The sequence below is a fragment of the Stegostoma tigrinum genome, chromosome 21, assembly GCF_030684315.1.
Source record: "Stegostoma tigrinum isolate sSteTig4 chromosome 21, sSteTig4.hap1, whole genome shotgun sequence".
NCBI classification, from domain to species: Eukaryota; Metazoa; Chordata; class Chondrichthyes; order Orectolobiformes; family Stegostomatidae; genus Stegostoma; species Stegostoma tigrinum.
In genome coordinates, this window is record NC_081374.1 from 10,620,658 (window position 1) to 10,643,203 (window position 22,546).

At 45.3% G+C, this 22,546-nt stretch overlaps 1 protein-coding gene across 17 annotated transcripts in view; it reads left to right on the forward strand.

The window, feature by feature from the left end:
* plekha6 (pleckstrin homology domain containing, family A member 6) overlaps positions 1–22,546 on the forward strand; it is a 351,695-nt gene that overhangs the window by 288,315 nt on the left and 40,834 nt on the right. For 15 of the 17 annotated variants that reach the window (XM_048553351.2, XM_048553354.2, XM_059653334.1 and 12 more), the window contains 4 exons: positions 1,110–1,285; positions 5,302–5,769; positions 10,178–10,658; positions 17,653–17,736. In XM_048553351.2, the coding sequence (XP_048409308.1) occupies positions 1,110–1,285; positions 5,302–5,769; positions 10,178–10,658; positions 17,653–17,736 (1,209 nt within the window). The remainder of the gene's footprint in view (positions 1–1,109; positions 1,286–5,301; positions 5,770–10,177; positions 10,659–17,652; positions 17,737–22,546) is intronic. The other 2 variants (XM_048553355.2, XM_048553358.2) reach the window with 2 other exon arrangements.

Here is a 22,546-nt window from a genome sequence, read left to right on the forward strand (position 1 = left end):
AATAATTCCATAATTCTAAGTTGATTTTGATTTTATAAAATGACTGTTCGCTGGTTCAGATGACTCGGTGGGGTATGTGCTTGAGGTGAAACCCAATGCTGAGATACTCAGTCTCTGCAGAAAACGGGGGATCTGCAAAGCATTTTGGACCCTGCTCCTGGTTATCGTCCAGTGACTCTTGCATGGGGTATTATCGCTTGGACCATATGCACAGGCAGTGTTGGGTTTGACCATGTGTGCCTCCCATGGTTGAAAATCAGGTGATTATCTGGGCTGCCATGTGGATATTTCAGGCAGTGGTGAACTCCCTGTGCTGGAGATATTGGATACCAACCCGAGATGCTACAATCAGGAGCTGAATGATAGATAGAGAGCAAATTCTGGTGTAAAGAAGTGTTCACATTAACAGCAATGTGGAAGGGTGTTGCAATCTCTTCCCAACAGGAGGGAGGTGGGAGGCTGGCTGATACCAGACAAATGCACATTCCCCACTGAGCACTGACCCAACGGACTGGTGAACGAACACAAAAAGGGTGTGCAATTTGGGCTTAAACGTCACATAAATGTGGCAGTTACTGGAAAGAGAAACACAACTGGAGAATCACTTTTGAGCAGGTGTCATGGTTATCCTGTCTGGGACATCACTTGTGAAGGGCTGCTCCTCCTCTGTAACACATGGAGTCTGCTGTCGTTAAAGTGGTGCCTCAAGGTGGAACCTGTTTGAGATGTTGAGGGGGGCAAAAGGGCAGCCTCATGCTGGCAGTGAACCTACTCAGGTGGGTTCATGCATTTCTGAGGTAGGCTTGCCGTCATACAGAACAGCGGCAGAGATGCTGGGGCTGGTGCAAGTGATGCCCGATGGCTGGTGATCTCCTGCCATGTGTGGTCACCTCAAGAAGCCTCATCGGCAACGCTGGTTGCAGACTCAACGTAGACCGGAGAAGGGAGCTGCTCCACACCGATGCCAGCCTCCAGTTGGGAGGAAACCTGACCCAAGTGTGTAGTTGTTGGCTTCCAGTTGTGGTTGTCAGCCAGTTTAATCATCTTTTTCAAAGCATTGACTAAGTCTGCCTCACTAATGATGATCACATCCCCTATCTCTCCCACAGCTGATTGTAAGCAGACAGCCAGAGGTTTTTCTCAATAATGACCGCTCCGTTCATTATCAGGCTGAACATTCGGGTATCAGGACATACTACTTGAGTGCGGAGAATAAGACTGAGATGGAGGATTGGATCAATGCAATGAATGAAGCAGCGAGCATACAGACCATGCCTTTGAACAGGTGCAGTGTATAGAAGATTCACAAACATTGTGATCGTGTGCTATTCTGAATAGGCTTTTTTTTGTTCATGTCAAAAGTGAACAACGTTGGCAGTTGTGTTAAGTTTTATAGAATTTATTCTTTTGTGGATGTGGGAAGGCCTGTATTTGTTGACCATTCTAATTGTCCTTAAGCTGAATGGCTTGTTCAGCCATTTCAGAGGATGGTCAAGGGTTCACCTCATTGCTTTCGTCCTGGAGTCATGCGTAAGCCAGACTGGCAGATTTCTTTCCCTCATGGAGATTAGTGAATGAATTGGGTTTTTAGGTATTTTATGTTCGGAGATGTTTTGAAGTCTGGGACTTGAACCTGGGCCTTTTGGATCAGAGCTAGGGACACAACCAGTACACCACAGGCACTCCTTAAAATTAGGCATATGTACTAAGTTTTGTAAATTCTGAGCCGGTTGAGTATGCTTAGTACTCTTGCCTTTTGTGAACTGCACAATATACAGTTCAGCTGAATGTATAATGTTTTTTTTAAATCAACGAACAAAGAGCAAAACAGCACAGGAACAAGCCCTTCATCCCTCCACCCTGGGAAAAAGCCTCATACTTTCCACTCTATCCATACCATTCACAATCTTATAAATTTCCATTAGGTCGCTCCTCAACCTCCTGCACTGCAGTGAAAACAAACTTGGTCCATCCAACGTTTCTTCAAAATCTCCCATAACAGGGAATATCCTGGCAAACCTTTTCCCTGCCCTCTCCAAAGCATCCACCTCCTTTTGGTAGTGTAGTGACCAGAACTATAAGCAATATTTCAAGTTGGTCTAATTAAAGTTCTATAAAGCTGCAGCATTACTTGTCTATCTGTATCCTCAATGCCCTGGGCACAGATGTGTCGCAACATTCTTTGAGAGCAGGTGGGACTTGAATTCAGGCCTCCTAACTCAGAGTTGTGAACGCTACCACTGCAGCACAGGCATCCAAAAGCAACTGTAGCATGACTGGAACCTGCAATCTTCTGGTAACATTATAAACCGCTCCAAACCCAGACATACGCCAATTCATTTTATGAGAGTCAATTGGCTGAGCCTAGCCTTCAATTGCTGATTAATTAATTAAGTTTGAATTCCAGGGTTTTAACCTGGGGCTCTGGATTACCAGCCCAGTGATGTTACCACTCTGCTACCATCCCCCTGATGTTTGCGTAAATGAGTCATGTTCAGAATACATTGAGCCATACCATTCCTCCATTCTGTCTCCTCTTCTAATGGCCCTGATCTCACCTGAAGTACTTCTTAAAATTCATTCTTGACACGTGGGCATGGCTGGCATTTATTAACATCCATCTCCTGTACTACTGAGTGGGTTTATAGGCCTGACTCCTGGCGGCATTGAAGAGTCCATTAGCCCATAAGGCAATAAGCAAAGGTAGGCCATTCAGCCCTTTGGATCTGCTCCACAGTTCAATGAGGCCGTGCTGATCTGATAATCCTCAGCTCCTCTTTCCTGCCTTTTTTGATAACCGTTGGTTCCTTTACTATGAAAACTCTGTCTGCTCTGCCTTGAATATACCCAATGACCCAGTCTCAACAGCCCTCCGCAGCAAAGAATTCCATGGATACTCTCTGGGAGACTAAATATATGGAATGGGTCACCAGTGAAAGTAATTGAGGCAGGTAAGATTTAAAAATCATTTGGATAGGTACATGGATAGGTAGGGGTTAGAGGGATATTCATCGGATGCAGGCAATTGGAACTAGCTAAGTGGGCACCAGAATGAGCATGGGCCAGTTTGGGCCGAAGGACCTGTTTCCGTACTGTATTACTCAATGACTCGAGATGTTCCTCCTCATCTCTGTCTTGAATATGTGACCGCTCATATTGAGATTGTGCCCTGTGGTTCTAAAGTCTCCCACATGGACAATCAGCTTTTCTGCATCGACGCTGCCAAGTTCCTTGAGAATCTTGTGTGTTTCAAAAGGGCTGCCTGTCGTTCTTCTGAATTCCAACATGTACAGACCTAATCTATTCATCCTGTCCTGATAAGACAGTCGCTTCATACGCAACATCAGCCTAGAGAACCATTTTGGATTGTCTCCAATGTCAGTATATCTTGCCTTAGATAAGGCACCCAAAACTGTTCACAGTATTCCAGCCGTGGTCTCACTATTGCCTTGTACGTTTTTAACAAAACCTCCCTATTTTTATGCTGAAAACAGATTGTGAGCCCACTCCCATTCCTTGCTGTTCTTTTAGCTTCACGTGTTACGTTCTGTGTCATCATGTCCTGTCTCCCCTCCCCACCTCCTCCAACTCCAGTGTTCTTTCCAGTCTAGCAGTTAGACACACCATTGTTCTGACATTCCCATATTCCGATCATTTAATCTACTCCACCAATACCCTTTCTCCTCCAGCACTGCTCTCCCCCGGCTCCCTGAACCTAACTATAGCATAAATGCTGACCCCCTCCACGTCTGCTCTGATGAAGCGTCATGTAGACTCTAAACGTTAGCTTGCCCTCTCTCCATGGATGCTGCTAGATTGTGATCTCCAGCATTTTTGTTTTCAATACAGATTCCAGCAACTGCAGTAATTTGCTACTCCCTGCTTTTATACTCCACTTCTTTTGAAATAAAGGCCAAAATTCAGTTTGCCTTCCCTATTACCTGCTGAACTTGGTCAATCAAATTGACGTGGAACTGAAGTCACAGGTAGTTATACACCAGGGAAGGATGGTAGGTTTCTTCCCCTGAAAGATTTGACTGAACCATTTCCATTTTTTTGTTTCAGCCTGTCAGCTTTCTGGTTACTATAGGTGCCAGCTCTTGATTTTCTTTGTTTTTAATTGCTAATTAGAACTGAATTCTCCAAGTTTCTGGCTTGCTATTGGTTTTTTTGTTTGCCCAGGTATCAGAGTTGTAGTAACATAACTGCTACAACATCAAAGATAATGGGAACTGCAGATGCTGGAGAATTCCAAGATAAAATGTGAGGCTGGATGAACACAGCAGGCCAAGCAGCATCTCAGGAGCACAAAAGCTGACGTTTCGGGCCTAGACCCTTCATCAGAGAGGGGGATGGGGAGAGGGAACTGGAATAAATAGGGAGAGAGGGGGGGAGGCGGACCGAAGATGGAGAGTAAAGAAGATAGGTGGAGAGAGTATAGGTAGGGAGGGGATAGGTCCAGGGAAGTCAGACAGGTCAAAGAGGTGGGATGAGGTTAGTACGTAGATGGGGGTGCGGCTTGGGGTGGGAGGAAGGGATGGGTGAGAGGAAGAACCGGTTAGGGAGGCAGAGACAGGTTGGACTGGTTTTGGGATGCAGTGGGTGGGGGGGAAGAGCTGGGCTGGTTGTGTGGTGCAGTGGAGGGAGGGGACGAACTGGGCTGGTTTAGGGATGCAGTTGGGGAAGGGGAGATTTTGAAACTGGTGAAGTCCACATTGATACCATTAGGCTGCAGGGTTCCCAGGCGGAATATGAGTTGCTGTTCCTGCAGCCTTCGGGTGGCATCATTGTGGCACTGCAGGAGGCCCATGATGGACATGTCATCTAGAGAATGGGAGGGGGAGTGGAAATGGTTTGCGACTGGGAGGTGCAGTTGTTACAACATCAAACCCACTCATAAAAAAATTGCACAACTGTGACTACAGACAGATGTGTTTGACTCTCTTCAGGGAAGTCAGGTTGGCAATTTACAGAATGTTTCCCCAAATTAATTGGAGGCAGAATCTTCAGTAGATCATTTCTACAAGATCTGTGTGTCAAAAGGACGTTCCCACTTGAATTGATTTGATTTGATTTATTGTTATTGTCAGATGTACCAGGATACAGTGAAAAATACCAATTTGTGTGCTAACCAGACAAATCATGCCTTACATACCTACATCAGGATTTGGAGCAACTGAACTGAGTGTGTCTCATCTCCCTGTCATCCTGATATGTGGAGGTGAAAGGCTATAGTTACAAAACACATTCATCTCAATTTAACAATCCACTAATTTGTCTATTTTTCTGCTGTCTTGACAGCTCTGGAATGAAGTATGAATTAAAACCTCCTTCAGAATTGAACCACACAAGCAATCGTAAACAGCTGATTAAACCCGACTTGGAAAAGGTTCGAAGTAAAATGGACGGGTCTGAAAGATACAACAGGAAGAGTGAGCAGAAGGACTTGGGCAATGAGCCAACAGCCAAGGTCAATGGTGTGACTATACAGGATGTGCCCTTTGACACCAACAGTCCTGGTCCAGAGCTGAGAACTCAGCTGGGGCATGAGAAGCCTGTGCAACCTAATGGGCACAGCTGGCAGAATGCTTCCCCTGGTAGGCCTGGTGAAGAGTATTTGCAACAGGACGGGATCAATACAGTGCATCGGCGGGGCTTTGTCCCACGTACTAACACTGAGAAAATGGCACAACGCCAATCCTCACTGACTCAATTGCAGCAGTGGGTTAACATGCGCAGATCTGCACTCCCACAGGACGAACTGAGGAGGTGAGAAGGTCGCATCTAAAAGTCTGCCTTAAATCTCGTTCATTCACAGAATGTGGGCACCAGTAGCAAGGCTATTCATTGCCAATCCCCGACTTGGGTTTGTTAGAATAGGCATACCAACTGATAAAGAGGTCACTGGTGGCAGAAGTTTATAGGCCCCCTAACAGTAGTCATACTGTAAGACAGAGCATATAGGAAGAAATAGATGGGGCATTAGGAAAGGGACCAGAATAAGCATGGGCGACTTTAACCTTTTATGTAGATGGAGAGAACCATGTTGTCAAATGTGTTCATATTGTTTTCAAGACAGTTTCTTAAAACATATTCTAGAGTCTACCAGGTATCAGCAAATCTAGAACTGGTAATGTGTATTGCAACAAGATATAACCTCACGCTAAAACATCCTCTGGGTGATTGTGATCAGACCACTGTTGAATTTTATGTTAAGTTTGAAAAGGAGAAGTGTGGGTCATGACGAGTGTTGTAAACCCAAATAGAGGCAAATCTGAGGGAATGAAGGCAGGGGTGAATTGGGAAACTAGGTCAGAAGTAAGGAGAGGAAAGTTACCAGTGGCCAATTTTTTAAGTGATAAATTAATTCTCCATGAAGATTGAACTCCATGAGATAAAATGACTGTTTGAGAAGGATAACTGGCTAAGTAAGGAAGAAAAGGGTACTACTAATTAGAAAGGCACATGACAAATCAGCAAAGATCTGTAGTAGGGTAGAGCATTGGACTGACTGAGAACCAGCAAAGAATGACTAAAAAGACAATCAAGATGTGGATTGCAGAGTATGAAAGAAAGCTAGTTAGTAGACAGTAGGAGTTCCTACAGTATTTTTACGAGGAAAAGAGTAACAAAGGTGCCTAGAGATACAGACTGGGGATTGAAAACCGAAAACAGAGGAAAGGTGAATATTTAAACAGGTAATTGGTGCCTGTCAATAAAGCAGATGTCTTGCAATTGCCATGAGAAACATAGAGGTAATCGGGAGAAGTGAACTTAAACCAGTCAACATCACCAGGGAAAAGGTGCGAGGAAGACTAAAGTAATGTCTCCATAATTCCAGAGGTCCATAGATTTTATCAGTGATAGATGACAGATGGTGGTTTAACCTGAGGGCCACCATACCTTGGGCGAGGGACAAAGTTGAGCAAAGGTAGGGCTACCATGGTGACATCGGTCAATGTGGGAATCAAACCCATCATGTTATTCTGTGTCACACACTAGCAGTTCAGCCAACTGAGCTAACCTAGTCCTTAAATAGCTAGAGATCACAAGGTGTAGAGCTGGATGATCACAGCAGGCCGGGCAGCATCATAGGAACAGGAAAGTTGACGCTTCCGGTCTGTCCCCTTCTATCTCCTTAAATAGTTCGATTTTATGAAGTGAGTTGAAGGCAGCCAGTGAAGGAAAATGTCAGAAATGTTTAGACAGGGAATTCCAGAGCTTGGAGCTGAGATGTTGATAGGACATAAAGTGCCTTGCCAGACCTACAGTGGTGGGAATAGAATCTGGTGTTATCTTAAAATGGAAGCAGACACACGTTACATAGAATTATGTAATGTTTTACAGAGATGGGCTATTCAACCCTGTGTCCCATGCCACTGTCCATGTGACTTTCCTCCCACTCTACCATTTAATTCAATTAATATCGCATTTCATTCCTTTCTGTATCAGAACTTCTCCTTACATGTTCACTGGACTCGAAACATTAACCCTGTGAAGTAACTCCACAGAGTCCAGTATCCCTTTACTTATGCATGGAGAGTCCCTGTCATTGATTAAACTTCCTCAGAGCCAGCTGCCAGAGTGAACAGAGCCCCTGACATACCTGTTTCTGTTTGTCAGCCAGGGGCCCCTGATTGTACCGGGTTAACAGTCCCAGTTAGGGAACTCCTATTCGATGACGTCCACTTTGACTTCATTCCAATCTATTAATTCTGCTTTCTTTCCACAGACAGATAACAAGAATTGCACATGTCCAACCCTCCCTCTTATTCCCACCTCCTGGACCTGACACAACCTGTCCATCTTCTCTCCCACCTATCCGCCCCTCTCACCTCACTGACCAATCCCCACCATTCACTCACCTGCACTCACCTATCACCATCCCACCTACCTTCCCTAGCCCTACCCCTCCCCTCTCGATCTATTTCCGAGCTCCCTTCCCCCTCTCCATTTCTGAAGAACGGCCCTGACCTGAAACGTCAACTTTCCTGCTCCTCTGATGCTGCCTAGCCTGCTCTGTGTTCCTCCAGCTCCATGCCTTGTTATCTCTCTTCCTCTGCACAGATGCTGCCAGACCTGCTGACTTTCCTAGCAATTTGGTTACTTTAGCCAGCATAGTGGCAAGTTACATTGCATCCATTCTCTAGATAAAGAGATTTTTCGTGAATTCTCGATTCCAATCATTAGTGACTTTCTTATGTTCATGTCTCTTAGTTTTTGGACTAAACCACTTGTGGAAACACCTCTGTTAATCCACCGGATAAGATCCTTTATATTATTTAAAGACCTCTACTACCATTGCTAAAAAATAATGATATTGTCAAAGCCTTTCATCTTGCACTGTTCAGGACAGAATTGCAAGAATACCCAATCTCGAATAGAACAACAATTTATACTGCATGAGGAAAGAGTGCTGATTACTTGTCATGTAGAATGTATTGGGGAACAGTTTAAATGCCAAGCTTCTGTTTAACTTCAAACCAGGCAGCTCAACTGTGATTCGTCAAGTCATTGCCATGGGAAGTGCAACAGAAAATTGGTGTCCTGTAAGCTTCTCTTTGTTTGAATAGGCACTATGCATAGATTCCCAACTTCTTCTAGAGAATGAAATCCCAAACTGTTCATTATTTCTTGATGGCTAGAACCTTTCAGTTAGGCCTTCATTCTCATAAATTTTGTTTACACCTTCTCCAGTACCTCTAAATCTTCTGTATAGTATAGAGACCAGAACAAAGCATGATATTCCAATGTGGACTCAGCAATGTTCTGCATATGCTTAGCAAAACCTCTCTATTTTGAAATTTGAAACAGTCGTGTATTCACCATTTATTGCCTTCTCATGTTGGGAATGCTAGTTAAAGATCTCTATGTGCAGCAAGGTGCTCGGAGACTGATTTAAATTGGCCTTGTAAATTATTTTATGCACTAGAATTTCCAAAAAGCCTGGTTACATGACCAGTGTTGTTTTAGTGACAGTGTCTGGTCATGTTCCCTGTGTGATAATAAATAAATGCACCTTGGAAAGAGGCCAAATTCTTGAAATACTAGGTTGCTGGTTCACTGGCTGTATCTGAACCAATTGGAAGAGATAAGTCTGTTGCTCAAAACCATTTCACTCAATATTTAAGATAACAAAGTGTGGAGCTGGACGAACACAGCAGGCCAAGCAGCATCTCAGGACCACAAAAGCTGACGTTTCGGGCCTAGACCCTTCATCATTGATGAAGGGTCTAGGCCCGAAACGTCAGCTTTTGTGGTCCTGAGATGCTGCTTGGCCTGCTGTGTTTGTCCAGCTCCACACTTTGTTATCTTGGATTCTCCAGCATCTGCGGTTCCCGTTATCACTCGCTCAATATTTAGCTGATCACAGTTGTGGAGATTGGATAATGGTGGTTGGATGTTACAGATGCTGTCATAGGGCTCAGTGGGATAGGGCAGAGACAGTTTCCTTGTCCTATCATTTCTGCTTGTTATCCAAAACTCTGTGTGTGTGTGTGTGTCTGTCTGTCTGTCTGTCTGTGTGCGTACTTAAATGAAGGCATAATTAGAACTCCTACATTGTGGAAATAATCCGTTCAGCCCATTGAGTCTGCATTGGCCCTCTAAAGAGTTCCCCACTCAGACCCAGACCCGTACTCCATCACCCTACGCTTACCGTGGCTAACCCATACAACCTGCACACTGGGATAACTTAGTACGGCCACTCCACCCAACCTGTAAACTTGGGACTGGGGGGCCAGAAGCTGGAGCACCTGGCAGAAGCCCATGCAGACACGGGGAGAATGTGCTAACTCCGTCGGACAGTCTCTTGAGACTGGAATTGAACTCGGGTCCCTGTCACTGTGAGGCAGCAGCACTAACCGCTGAGCCACCGTGCTGTCCCCATGCTGTAAATCTGATCATTTCCGGGTCGAATGGGCTTTCAAGCCCAACTGGCAGAAAACAGTCAATGGGTGGGGGGAGTGGCGGCGTTGGCAGTGAAATGAAAAAGCATGCCTGTCTTGGCCATGATAACTACATGGAATATCTACGTCAGCTGGGGTTCGGAATGAGGGTCACTGGACGTGAAATGTTAACTCTGCTTTCTCCCCACAGGTGCTGCCAGACCTGCTGAGTTTCTCGAGCAATTTCTGAGTTGGTCAGTAGTGGCCCTGACGATATCTCTCTTCTTCAGCTCTCAGGTATATCACACGCCGACCAGAGATGTGCCAGAGTACTATAGACTGTCATCGCCCTATTACCAAGAAGAGTACCCGCAGTTTCTGCAGCCTGGTACACGCCCGGACAGTATTTGTTCCGTGCCAGCTTATGACAGAATGACAGCGCGATGGTCTGTCGACGAGCGGCAGTCGCCATTTCTGCCAAGGGAATGGCAGGACCGCCGGGCGTACAGTGGGCAGGGGTCGCCCGTGTGGCACGGGGCACAGCCCGGGTACAGCCATGAGGTCGACAGCATCACCGGCACAATGCGGAGGATGTCCCTGCAGCCCCGTTCCCGCTCCGTGCCTCGCTCACCGTCCCAGGCTCCCCTCGTGGTGAACCGCGTCTACTCTCCAGTGAGGTCTCCGAGTGCCCGGTTTGATAGGTTGCCACACCGAAGGGACGAGATGTTTGGCACCCCAGCCTACACGCTGCGCCGGTCTCGCAGTGCAAAGGTAACTCACCTCATGGTCCACACTGTGAACTGTCTGATCAACGTTCCTGTAATTAGTTCATGGGAGACCAGCATTGTTGAGGATAGGCTAAACCTACACAACCTGCCCTCGTAAGGCAGTCCCTCCAGACCCAGGATCAATGAAGTGAACTGTTTCTCATGCCAGTATGCCTTTTCTTAGATCAGGAGTCCAAAACTGTTTAGACTATCCCAGCAGTGGTCTGACTGGAGCCTTGTGCAGTTTTAGTTACATAATTATATAGTTCTGTGTGTACACCTTGAGTTGAATCATAGACTCCCTACAGTGTGGAAACAGGCCCTTCGGCCCAAAAAGTCCATACGACCCTCAGAGCATCCCACCCAGACCCATCCCCCCCCATAACACACCTAATCTACTCCTCCCTGAGCACTACAGGCAATTTAGCATGGCCAATCCACCTAACTTGCACACCTTTGGACTGTTTGAGGAAACTGGAGCACCCGGAGGAAACCCACGCAGACGCTGGGAGAATGTGCAAACTCCGCGCAGATAACCACCCGAGGCTGGAGTCGAGCCCGGGTCCCTGGCGCTGTGAGGCAGCAGTGCTAACACTGTTGTTACTCACATTTACCATAGCCATGGAGAGGGAAAGGAGCAGTTACCAGGGGAAGATATTTAACTGGGGTAAAGGAAACTATGACGCTATCAGACAGGAGCTGGGAAGTACAGATTGGGAGGAATTGTTCCACAGAAAGGGCACAGCAGACATGTGGAGGCTGCTTAAGGAGCAGTTGTTGCGAGTGATGTATAAATTTGTTCCTCTGAGACAGGTAAGAAGGAGTAAGATTAAAGAGCCTTGGATGACGGGAACAGAGGTGCTTCTTGTCAAAAAGAAAAAGGCAGCGTACGTAAGGTGGAGGAAGCAAGGGTCTAGCACAGCTTTAGAGGATTACAGGCTTGTTTGGAAGGAGCTCAAAAGTGGACTGAGGAGGGCCAGGAGGGGGCACGAAAAAGGCTTGGCAGGAAGGGTGAGCGAGAACCCGAAGGCATTTTACTCATACGTGAGGAATAAGAGAATGATCAGGGAGAAGGTAGGACCGATCAGGGAGAAGGTAGGACCAATCAGGGATAGTGTAGGGAACTTGTGCATGGAGTCTGAGCAGATAGGGGAAGCCCTAAATGAGTTATTTTCTTCGGTTTTCACTAAGGAAAGGGACCTTGTTGTGAATGAGAACTTTGAGGAGCAGGAAAACAGGCTTGAACAGATCAAGATTGAGGAAGTTGATGTGCTGGAAATTTTGGCAAACATTAAGATTGATAAGTCCCCAGGGCCTGACCAGATTTTTCCTAGGTTGCTCCGGGAAGCAAGAAAGGAGGTTGCTAAGCTGCTGGCGAAGATCTTTGCTTCCTCACTCTCCACGGGAGTCGTACCGGAAGATTGGAGGGAGGCAAATTTTGTTCCTCTTTTCAAGAAAGGGAATAGGGAAATCCCTGGAAATTACAGACCAGTCAGTCTTACGTCTGTGGTCAGCAAGGTTTTGGAAAGAATTCTAAGGGATAGGATTTATGACTATTTGGAAAAGCAGAGCGTGATTAAAGGGAGTCAGCATGGCTTTGTGAGGGGCAGGTCATGCCTTACAAATCTCATTGAGTTCTTTGAGGAAGTCACGAGACAGGTGACTAGGGTCGAGCTGTGGATGTGGTCTACATGGACTTCAGCAAGGCATTTGATAAGGTTCCCCACGGTAGGCTTATTCATAAAGTCAGGAGCTATGGGATACAGGGTGATTTGGCTGTCTGGATTCAGAATTGGCTGGCTGACAGGAGGCAGAGAGTGGTTGTAGATGGTAAGTATTCTGCCTGGAGGTCAGTGCTGAGTGGTGTCCCGCAGGGCTCTGTTCTTGTGCCTCCGCTCTTTGTAGTTTTTATAAATGACTTGGATGAGGAGGTTGAGGGGTGGGTTAGCATGTTTGCTGATGACGCAAAGGTTGGAGATGCCGTTGATAGTATCGAGGACTTTTGCAGCTTCATCGAGACATTGACAGAATGCAGAGCTGGGCTGAGAAATGGCAGATGGACTTCAACCTGGATAAATGCGAAGTGATGCATTTTGGAAGGTCGAACTTAAATGCTGAATATAGGATTAAAGGCAGGATTCTCGGCAAGTTGGAGGAACAGCAGGATCTTGGTGTTCAAGTGCATAGCTCCCTCAAAGTTGCCACCCAGGTGGATAAGGTTGTTAAGAAAGCAGATGGTGTTTTGGCTTTCATTAACAGGGGGGTCGAGTTTAAGAGCCACGAGGTTATGCTGCAGCTCTACAAAACCCTGGTGAGACCACACTTGGAATATTGTGTCCAGTTCTGGTCGCCCTATTATAGGAAAGATGTGGAGGCTTTGGAGAGGGTGCAAAGGAGGTTTACCAGGATGCTGCCTGGGCTGGAGGGCTTGTCTTATGAGGAGAGGTTGACTGAGCTCGGATTTTTCTGTCTGGAGAGAAGGAGGAAGAGAGGTGACCTGATCGAGGTGTACAAGGTAATGAGAGGCATGGATAGAGTCGATAGCCAGAGACTTTTCCCCAGGGCAGGATTGACTGCCACGAGGGGTCACACTTTTAAGGTGTTAGGAGGAAGGTATAGAGGAGACATCAGAGGGAGGTTCTTCACCCAGAGAGTTGTGAGCGCATGGAATAGTTTGCCAGTGGTAGTCATGGAAGCGGAGTCATTAGTGACATTTCAGCGACTGCTGGACATGCACATGGACTGCAGTGAATTGAGGGGAATGTAGGTTAGGTTATTTTACTTTTGGATTAGGATTAATTCACGGCACAACATCGTGGGCCGAAGGGCCTGTACTGTGCTGTACTTTTCTATGTTCTATGTTCAACCCTTGTTGCCTTTGAACAGCAAAGACGAATTGGGTTAAATGTACTCGGTTGTAGCTGTAACTTCAATGTTGCTTCCTGCAGAAGTTTTTTTTCTTGCTCAAAGGATGGCAGGGTGGCACGGCGGCCCAGTGGTCAGCGCTGCTGCCTCACAGCGCTGGGGACCTGGGTTCGATTCCAGCTTCGGATGACTGTCTCTGTGGCGTTTTCGCATTCCCCCTGTGTCTGTGTGGGTGTTTTTCCCACAGCCCAAAGATGAGCAGGCTAGGTGGATTAACTATGGGAAATGCATGGTTATAGGGTAGGAAGTTGAGTCTGGGTGGGGTGCTGCTTGGAGTGTCATTTCAGACTCAATGGGCTGAGTGGCCTGTTTCTATATTGTGGGAATTCTATGAAGTATTTATACATCCTGCAATTTGAGAGTGCAGGAGGATTTTAGAAAGATATTCATTCATGTGACGACCTTTCACCACCTCAATCGTTAGTGCCAGTTCATTTCTTTTGAAGTCACTGCTATACAAACACGACAGGCAATTTGCACACAGCATGATTCCAAAAACAACAATGTGATAGTAACCGGATAATCTGCTTTATTGATGCTGTTTGAGTGAAAAGTTAAGATATTGGGAAAATGCTGCGATAACAAGGTGTAGAGCCAGATGAACACAGCAGTCCAAGCAGCATCAGAGGAGCAGATGCTGCTTGGCCTGCTGTGTTCATCCAGCTCTACCCCCTCGTTATCTCAGATTCTCCAGCATCTGCAGTTCCTACTATCTCTGGGGGAAAAGCTGCTGTTGCCCTTCAAAACATGAACTATTATATCCACCAGAGAGGGTTGGGAGAACAGTGTCACACTTCCTCAGCGCTGCATCGTACTGTTGCTTCAACCCACTTTATGTGCCTCGTTTCTCTTGAGTAGGACTGGAGCTGACAAACTTCTAATTCAAGCACGAGTGCTCTCAACAAGGTTCCAGTTGATATCATTTTGCAATATTTCATTTCAAACTGATTCACAATTCAAACGTCTTCAGGGCCTAATTTGGATTAAATGTCCCTACATCACTGGTGCTGTGTGGCTGCAGTGCTAAACACTGAGCCACAGTGTTGACCTGAGGAGTTAGTGTGGATGGGTAGGATTTAGGACCCAAAAGCTGCTGCGCTCTGGCTGGTAATTTTTGGCACCCCAGAGTTAAGGCCTGTGTTTTGCTGTAGGCTTCACACATGCTGACCTGTCGGTTCTTAATGGGTGATATGACAGGTTTGTTTTTACAGAATCCTTACAGTGTGGAAACAGGCCCTTCAGCCCAACAAATCCACACCAGCCCTCAGAGCATCCCACCCAGACCCATCCCCCTGTAACCCACCTAATCTACACAATCGCTGAACACTAGGGGTAAGTTAGCATGGCCAATCCACCCCAACCTGCACATATTTGGACTGTGGGAGGAAACCCACGCAGACACGGGGAGAATGTACAAACTCCACACAGACAGTCGCCCGAAGGTGAAATCGAACCCGGGTCCCTGGCGCTGTGAGGCTGCAGTGCTAACCACTGAGCCACCGTTTTCTCAGTCATGGAGGGGTTGCATGTTAGTTATCATGAGAAAATCTCACCCTCAGCAAAAGGGAAAATTCTGACCATGTGTGTGGCCTAGGAAAGCGCAGCGAAATCTCTAAGTTGCAAGGGCCCTGGGGGTTCAGAATTCAATATATGTGGGAGATTCAGTTTAGTTTTTTTAAGATTAATAAGAAGAGAAACAGTTTTGATCCAGGCAGTTGTTTATTGTGACAGAGGGTTCAAATAACGGTGAATGCAAGTTAAAGATTAAGAAGTCAGCTATAGAAATGAAAATTAAGTGGAATATTGCCAACATTTTCTATTTATATAATCGCTTATTAGAGGAAAAAAAAGATGTGAGGTGCTTTTCATGAAAAGTTTGCATGACAGAGGCGAAGATTGAACTCCATACAATGGAGTTGATTGTCAAGGAGCTCTGGAGAGGGACAAAATGTAAAGGTAATGGGATGCATTGGGAACAATACAAAGGGGAGGTTCAACAACTTGTTTGTTTCTTTACATCTTTCTAAACATCTTGGTATTATGGTAGGAATGGAAGATGCGGAGGAAGCTATATAGGTTCTTGTGTCACTCACTGAGATCACGGTTTATCTGTGACCTACCTCCAGATACTCACCTTTACCCCATATCCCATTAAACACTGGGGATAACAAATGTATCAGTCTCCATGTTAAACCCAGCTATTGATCTGGCATTAATTGCCATTTTCAGAAGAGAATTCTAAATTTCGCTTTCATTTTCTGTGCAGCAATGTTTCTAATTGCTCGCCTGAAATTTCTGGCTCCAGTCCTTAGACTTCGCCCCTTAGTGCTACAATCAGTGGAAATAGTGTCTCGAAACCAAAAAAATTGCAGGAAATCACAATGGGTCAGGCAGCTCCCGTAGAGGGAGAGAGAGAGAGAGAGAGAGAGACAAGCTGACAGCTCGAGTCTAGATGACTCTCCATCAGAGCTGACGTGAAACATGGAGGGGGCAGCATTTATGCAGTAGTTGTTGGGAGGTGGTGGGTGCAGGAAGTGTGGTGCAACACTGGGCAGAAAATCTACACCATCAACAGCCTAAGTGATTGGAATATGAGAATAGCAGAACAATGGTATGTCCAACTGCCAAACAGGAAAGAACAGTCCCACTGGAGTGGAGGTGGGGGGCATGGATGGTTTGTGGGAGAGGGTGGGGAATGAGGGGAGGACATAATGATAACGCAACAAGCACAGCCAAAAGAAAGGGAGGAAATGGGAGACATGTCAGCTATGATGAAGAGTCATCTAGACTCGAAATGCCAGCTCCCTGTCTCTCCATAGATGCTGCCTGACCTGATGTGATTTCCAACATTTTTCGTTTTCGGTACAGATTCCAGCATCTGCAGTAATTTGCTCCTTTGAAATAATGTGTCTCTATCTACTCTATCTGTCTCCCTTAAGGTTCTGAACTTCAGTCAATTTTTTTTAATCCCATGGTGTAATTTGTTATCATCTTGCTAAATCTATAAGACACTCCTAAAGTAAATTTGAGGATTATTAGCTCAGCCATGACCTAATTGAATAGCAGAGCAAACTCGATGGGCTGAATGGCCTACTTCTGTGCCTATGCCTTATGGTCAGATTATCGTTCCTAAGGTGTGATGCCCACAAGTGGAGTTATAGAGACGTATAGCACAGAAAAAGACCCTTCAGTCCAACTCGTCCATGCTGACCGGATGTCCTAGACAAATCTGGTCCTATTGTCAGCATTTGGCCCATATACCTCATAACTCTTCCTATTCATATACCCATTCAGACACCTTTTAAATATTGTAACTGTACAAACCTCCACCACTTCCTCATTCCATACACATGCACACCCTCTGCCCCTTACATCCCTTTTAAATCTTTCCCCTCTCACCTCAGACCTATGCCCCTCTAGTTGTGGGCTCCCCCACCCCTTGGGGAAAATACCTTCTCTATTTATCCTATCCATGCCCTCTTGATTTTATAAACGCCTATAAGGTCACTCCTTAGCCTCCGACACACCAGAGAAAATAACCCCAGCCTATTCAGGCTACCCCTATAGCTCAAACCTTCCAACTCCAGCAACATCCTTAAATCTTTTCTGGACTCTTTCAAGTTTCATAGATCATTGCCCTGTAAACCTAGGAGCGGGTGGGGACCCTACACGACCCCAGCAATAGAAATGCCAGGGGCCAGCTCACGCCCACTCCAGCTCGCTGTGTTTACATTTAACCCTCAGGGGGCGATAGACCCAGCTGCCTGCCTCTGGCAAGTGGTGCATTTGCAGGATGTAACAGCATCACCACCATTCTGGAATGAGAAAGAAGATTAAGGAAGCTATAAAAATTCACAAATTCGTTCAGTCCCATTGTCGTGTTGGACTCTCTTTACATCTTATGCACAGTTAGCGACACTTCACTCAAGTGGAAAAAAATGTCCCAGGCCTTTTTACAGATTATTTCCAAGCATTCATGTTGTTAGGTAGGCATTGTTGAGAAAATCTGACTCTATGAATCAGCTGTAGTTGGTGGTGAGTTTTATTAAAGGTTTGTTTCGGTTTTTTTTTAGCAATACGACTATTCTGGAGACAGGAGGCTATCTGGACTGCAGCCATATCACTTCACTGCCTCTCGCTCAATGCAGGACAGAATGGTATGTTCTGAAGATGGCATACAATAAGCAACTGAAGGGAGGGGATGTCATAAACAGTAACTCCCGGAATTTCTGTGCATTGCCAAATCTCTAACGTTTGGCATGTTTGATTCCCAGATAATATTTTCTTGGCTTATTCTGCAGTTATTTCTAACCTGGAAGCACAACCTGCAATTCACAGCTATTGGTTTCTGCCCTGATTCCCGATTTCGGATATCGGCACCAATGAAAATTCATATCTTTGGACGATAGTTTCTAGTTGAAGGACCTTAACAAGACTAGTTTCTGCCAGGATCCCAGAATGCAATTGCCCCAAATAGTGGCCGCCTCCATCAGCATCTTCCAAATCTGCGAGCTTTACGACCTGTAAGAACGAATGTGGCAGATGTGTTGGAAAACCTGCCATCTGTAAGTTCCCCTCACCCTGGCTTGGAGCTGTTGTGCCATTCTTTCACTTTTACTGAGTTAGAATCTTGGAAATTCCTCCCTAACACGGCTAGGGGTCTAGCTACACGCCATGGCCTGCTGCAGTGCAGGGAGATTGCTCACCACCACCTTCTCGAGTCCATTTGGGAATGGACAACAAATATTGGCCGTACCGGTGATACACACATCCCATGTGCAACTTTTTTATTTGTTCACAGGATGTGAGTGTCACTGGCCAGGCCAGCATTTATTGTCTGTCACTAATCGCCCAGAGGGCAGTTAAGAGTCAACCACATTGCTGTGGGTCTGTAGTCACATGTTGGCCAGACAAGGTAAGTACAGCAGATTTCCTTCCCCAAAACTTAGGTGATCCAGATGAGCTTTTCCTGACAATTGTCAATGACTTCATGGTCATCATTAGACTGTTAATTCAGATTTTTTTATTGGTTTCAGATTCCACTGTCTGCTGTGGTGAGATTTGAACCTGGGTCCCCAGGACACTGCCTGGGTCTCTGGATTAATAGACTAGTGATATTACCAGCAGGTCATTCTCTTTCCTAACTGAAACAATGGAGATTGGTATGGGACATAAACCCGAAACCAGTAGGCCACACTATTTGCTTGCATGCTGTAAGTTCTATGTAGTTCTCAACAAATGAGAATGGGCCACTAATCAGTAAATTATGAGATATTTATTTCCCTTTTGACCATTGAAATTTACTCACGGCTGTATTGACTGACTGTTCTGAACGCTGATTCTTTTGACACTGCCTGGCAGGAAGTGTCCAGTGAGACGGTTGTGTTGTTGTGTCTGCCTAAGGCCTTGTAGAAAAACTATAACTGTTTCAATCACCCCTTTATTTCTTTCCCATCCATCCTGCCAACCAAACGAAGTTTGGAAATCACATCAATTTATCCTGAGATTACCAGGAGAAAAAAACTATGCAATAGTCACAAAGATCCACTGCCTTCTATGGATAAACCCATCTCACTACCCCTCTCAAACTGTACTCTTGGCATTTTAAAAGTTGCCAGTGCATTGATATGCTACTGTTGCTAGGCCAAAGATCAAGGTGCCACTGACAGTTTATTTTCATCCCTGACACCAACAACATATTTACTGTCAGGCGAGTTTTCCTAGCCTGTGTGGCTGACACTTCAATTTGTTAAGTTCCCCTAAAGCAGATGTTTAAGGAATAAAGAACTGCTATGTAGCTGTGAGGCATTGTCACTGGACACTAAGACAGAGGAAGTCAGTAGCCTGACCGTGATGAGAATATGTCACACTGTTACAGTTTTTGAACATTGAAGTGAAAAATTGTTTGGCCCATTCGTCGTGACATTGTGGGGACAACTGAGGACAGTTCAAAGCCACTGGGTTAGAACATAATTGAAAGAGCAAATAACAAAGGCAACAGTAAAAGTTGACCATGGACAAAGCAACGTCTTTCTCCTTCATTCATTCTTGGAATGTGAGTGTCACTGACAAGGCCATCATTTATTGCCCGTATCTAATTACCGTTGTCAACTTTCACAGCTTGGTACAACTCAGTGGCTTGCTAGACCATTTCAGAGGGCAGTTTAGAGTCAGTGACATTGCTGTGGGTTTGAAGTCCCATTTGGGCCAGGCTGGGTAAGGACCACAGCTTTCCTTTGATGAGGCACGTTAGTAAAACGAACACATTTTTACTGCAGTCCAGAATTTCCATGATAATGATTAATGAGATGAGTATTTTCTTCCAGATTAATGATTTCATTAAATTGAAAATCCTGCAAATGCTGTGGTGGGGGGGGGGCATGAACCCATGTCTCTAGTGGATTAGTCCAAGCATGTGTACAGAATGATCTTGGGGCTCAATTCCATAGCTCCCTGAAAATAGCTACAAAAATATATAGTGTGGTAAAGAAGGCATAGAGCACGCTTGTGTTTATTGGTTGGGGAATTGAGTACAAGAATCAGGATGTTATGTTGCAGCTTTGTAAGACTTTAATTAGGCCACATTTAGAGTATTGCACTCAATTCTGGTTACCACATTACAGGAAGGAAGTGGAGGCTTTGGAAATGGTGCAGAAGAGGTTTACCAGGATGCTGACTTGATTAGAGGGTATGAGCTATAAGGAGAGCCTAGAAAAACTCAGGTTGTTTTCAACTGAATGGCACAGGCTGAGGGGAGACTTGATAGAAGTCTATAACATTATGAGATGTATAGATAGGGTTGACAGTCAGAATCTTCCTCCCAGAGATGAAATGTCTAATACATTTAGGGGACATGCGTTTAAGGTTAGAGGAGGAAAGTTCAAATGAGGTGTGAGGAGCAGGGTTTTTTACACAGAGAGCAGTAGGAGTTTGGAACGTGCTGCCAGGGATGATGGTGGAGGCAGGTACAATAGGGCCATTTACGGGACTTTCGGATAAGCACATGAATATGCAAGGAATGGGCTGGGAGAGATTGAAGTACAAGCTTGTGAAATGAGGATTTTGACTTTGAAGCATTGAGTAGTGGGGAACCAGCCAAAATTGTTGAGTTGGGTGTGATGGGAGAAGAGGAGTTGGGGAATGCATAATGCTGGACAGCAGAGTCTCAAACCTAGGCCTTAGTTAAGACCCAGGTCTGTAACTAAAATCAGATTCAGTTACTCCAGTCATGATAATGGGTGGCCCGGTGGTTCACAGCCTGAGTTTGATTCCACCCTCAGGCATCTGTGCAAACTCCATCCAGTCATTCTCTCTGTGTCTACGTGAATTCCCTCTGGGTGCTCAGGATTCCTCCCACAGTCCAAAGATGTGCAGGTTAGATGGGTTGGCCATGGGAAATTGCCCGTAGTGACTGTGGATGTGCAGGCTAGGTCGGAAATGTAGGGTTCTCGGGATAGGATGGGAAGGTGTGGTGTCTGTGTGGGATGCTTTTCTGAGGGTTACTGTAGATCCAGTGGGCTAAATGGCCTACTTCCGCATTGTAGGGATTCTATATTTAATTATTAAGGCTGAAAAATCCATGCTTCATTCTTCTCATGGTTTAACAGTAAAAGCTCAAACTTGTTATGTCCATGCTGCAATTGGTATTTGATAGAAATGCAATAAATTTGGCTGTGGCCCTTTGGGAACAGAGGCTCAAACTTTAATTACTAGACCAGTCTTTTGCCTTTTTACATGAGCCCGAGAGCTGGTGTGCAGAGGGTCTGGATAAGGCTTGCATGCTTTAAAGAATGAAAATCTCTCTTGTCTCCTTGACAATTGGCATGTCACATGGTTTTAACAGAAGTCAATCTGCAGCTGAAATTTAGTTCTGACCTCTGTGCTTCATGAATTATATAACGCATTTTGCAATTTTAAACTTTAACATTCTCAACATCAATTATATTCCATGGCGGTTTTCCACTGTGCTGTATTCATTGAGGACCAGTGCAATTAATCTTAATGTCTGTGGACTTTGGATTGGGAGGGATAATCACTTAGGTCTCTTGCTTGTGACTATCAACCCCTTGGAAAATGAGGATAGATTGGACCCAACTGTGAGGTCATCCACAGTCATCTGGAACCATACACCAGCAAGAGCCAGGGCTTGGGAAATAAGCTGTATGTCCCATCACGACATTTTCCTAATTAAACTGTCTTCCTTTCCACTTCATGGAATGTGGGCATCACTAGCTGGACTAGCATTTATTGAACTGAGTGACAGTTTAAAAAAACTATGCTGGATAGACTTGGATTGTTTTCCTTGGAGCAGAGGGTACTGACGAATTCATGATTGAGAGGTATAAACCGATGAGGGATATAGGTAGGGGAAACGAGAAGGACCTTTTCCCCTTTTTGGGGCAATCAATGACTGAGGGTATAAAGTTAAGGTGAGGTGCAGGCGGTTTAGAGATGGTATGAGGAAAAAATGTTCATCCAGAGGGGGTAGATGTAGAACTCACTGGCTGTAAGGGTGGTTGTGGTAGAACCCGTCAACACTGAAGAAGTGTTTAGGTGTGTACTTGCGATGTCAAGCCATTCGAGGCTTTGGGCCAAGTGCTGGAAATTGGATTAGAATATTAGGTGGTTGTTTTTGACTATTGCAGACTTCCTATTTCCCTCCTATCAAATACATGGGTATATACAACAGTTGATGGTGGTTATTAATGTCCAGATCTTAACTGAATTCCAAATTTATCACTTTCCGCAGTGGGACTCAAACCCATATCCCCAGAACATGAGGATGGGATCTGGATTAATCGTTCATTAACAGTACCACTAAACCACTTCCCCAAATGCTCAACTGACAAGCTCAGCTTTCTCCTCATGTTGATTCAACTTTTTTGACTTCAGTAAGAGAACCTGTTGGTGTCCGTATTATATCATCGTATTCAATTTCCACTGTGTGTCTAACCTTTCCCCTAGCTT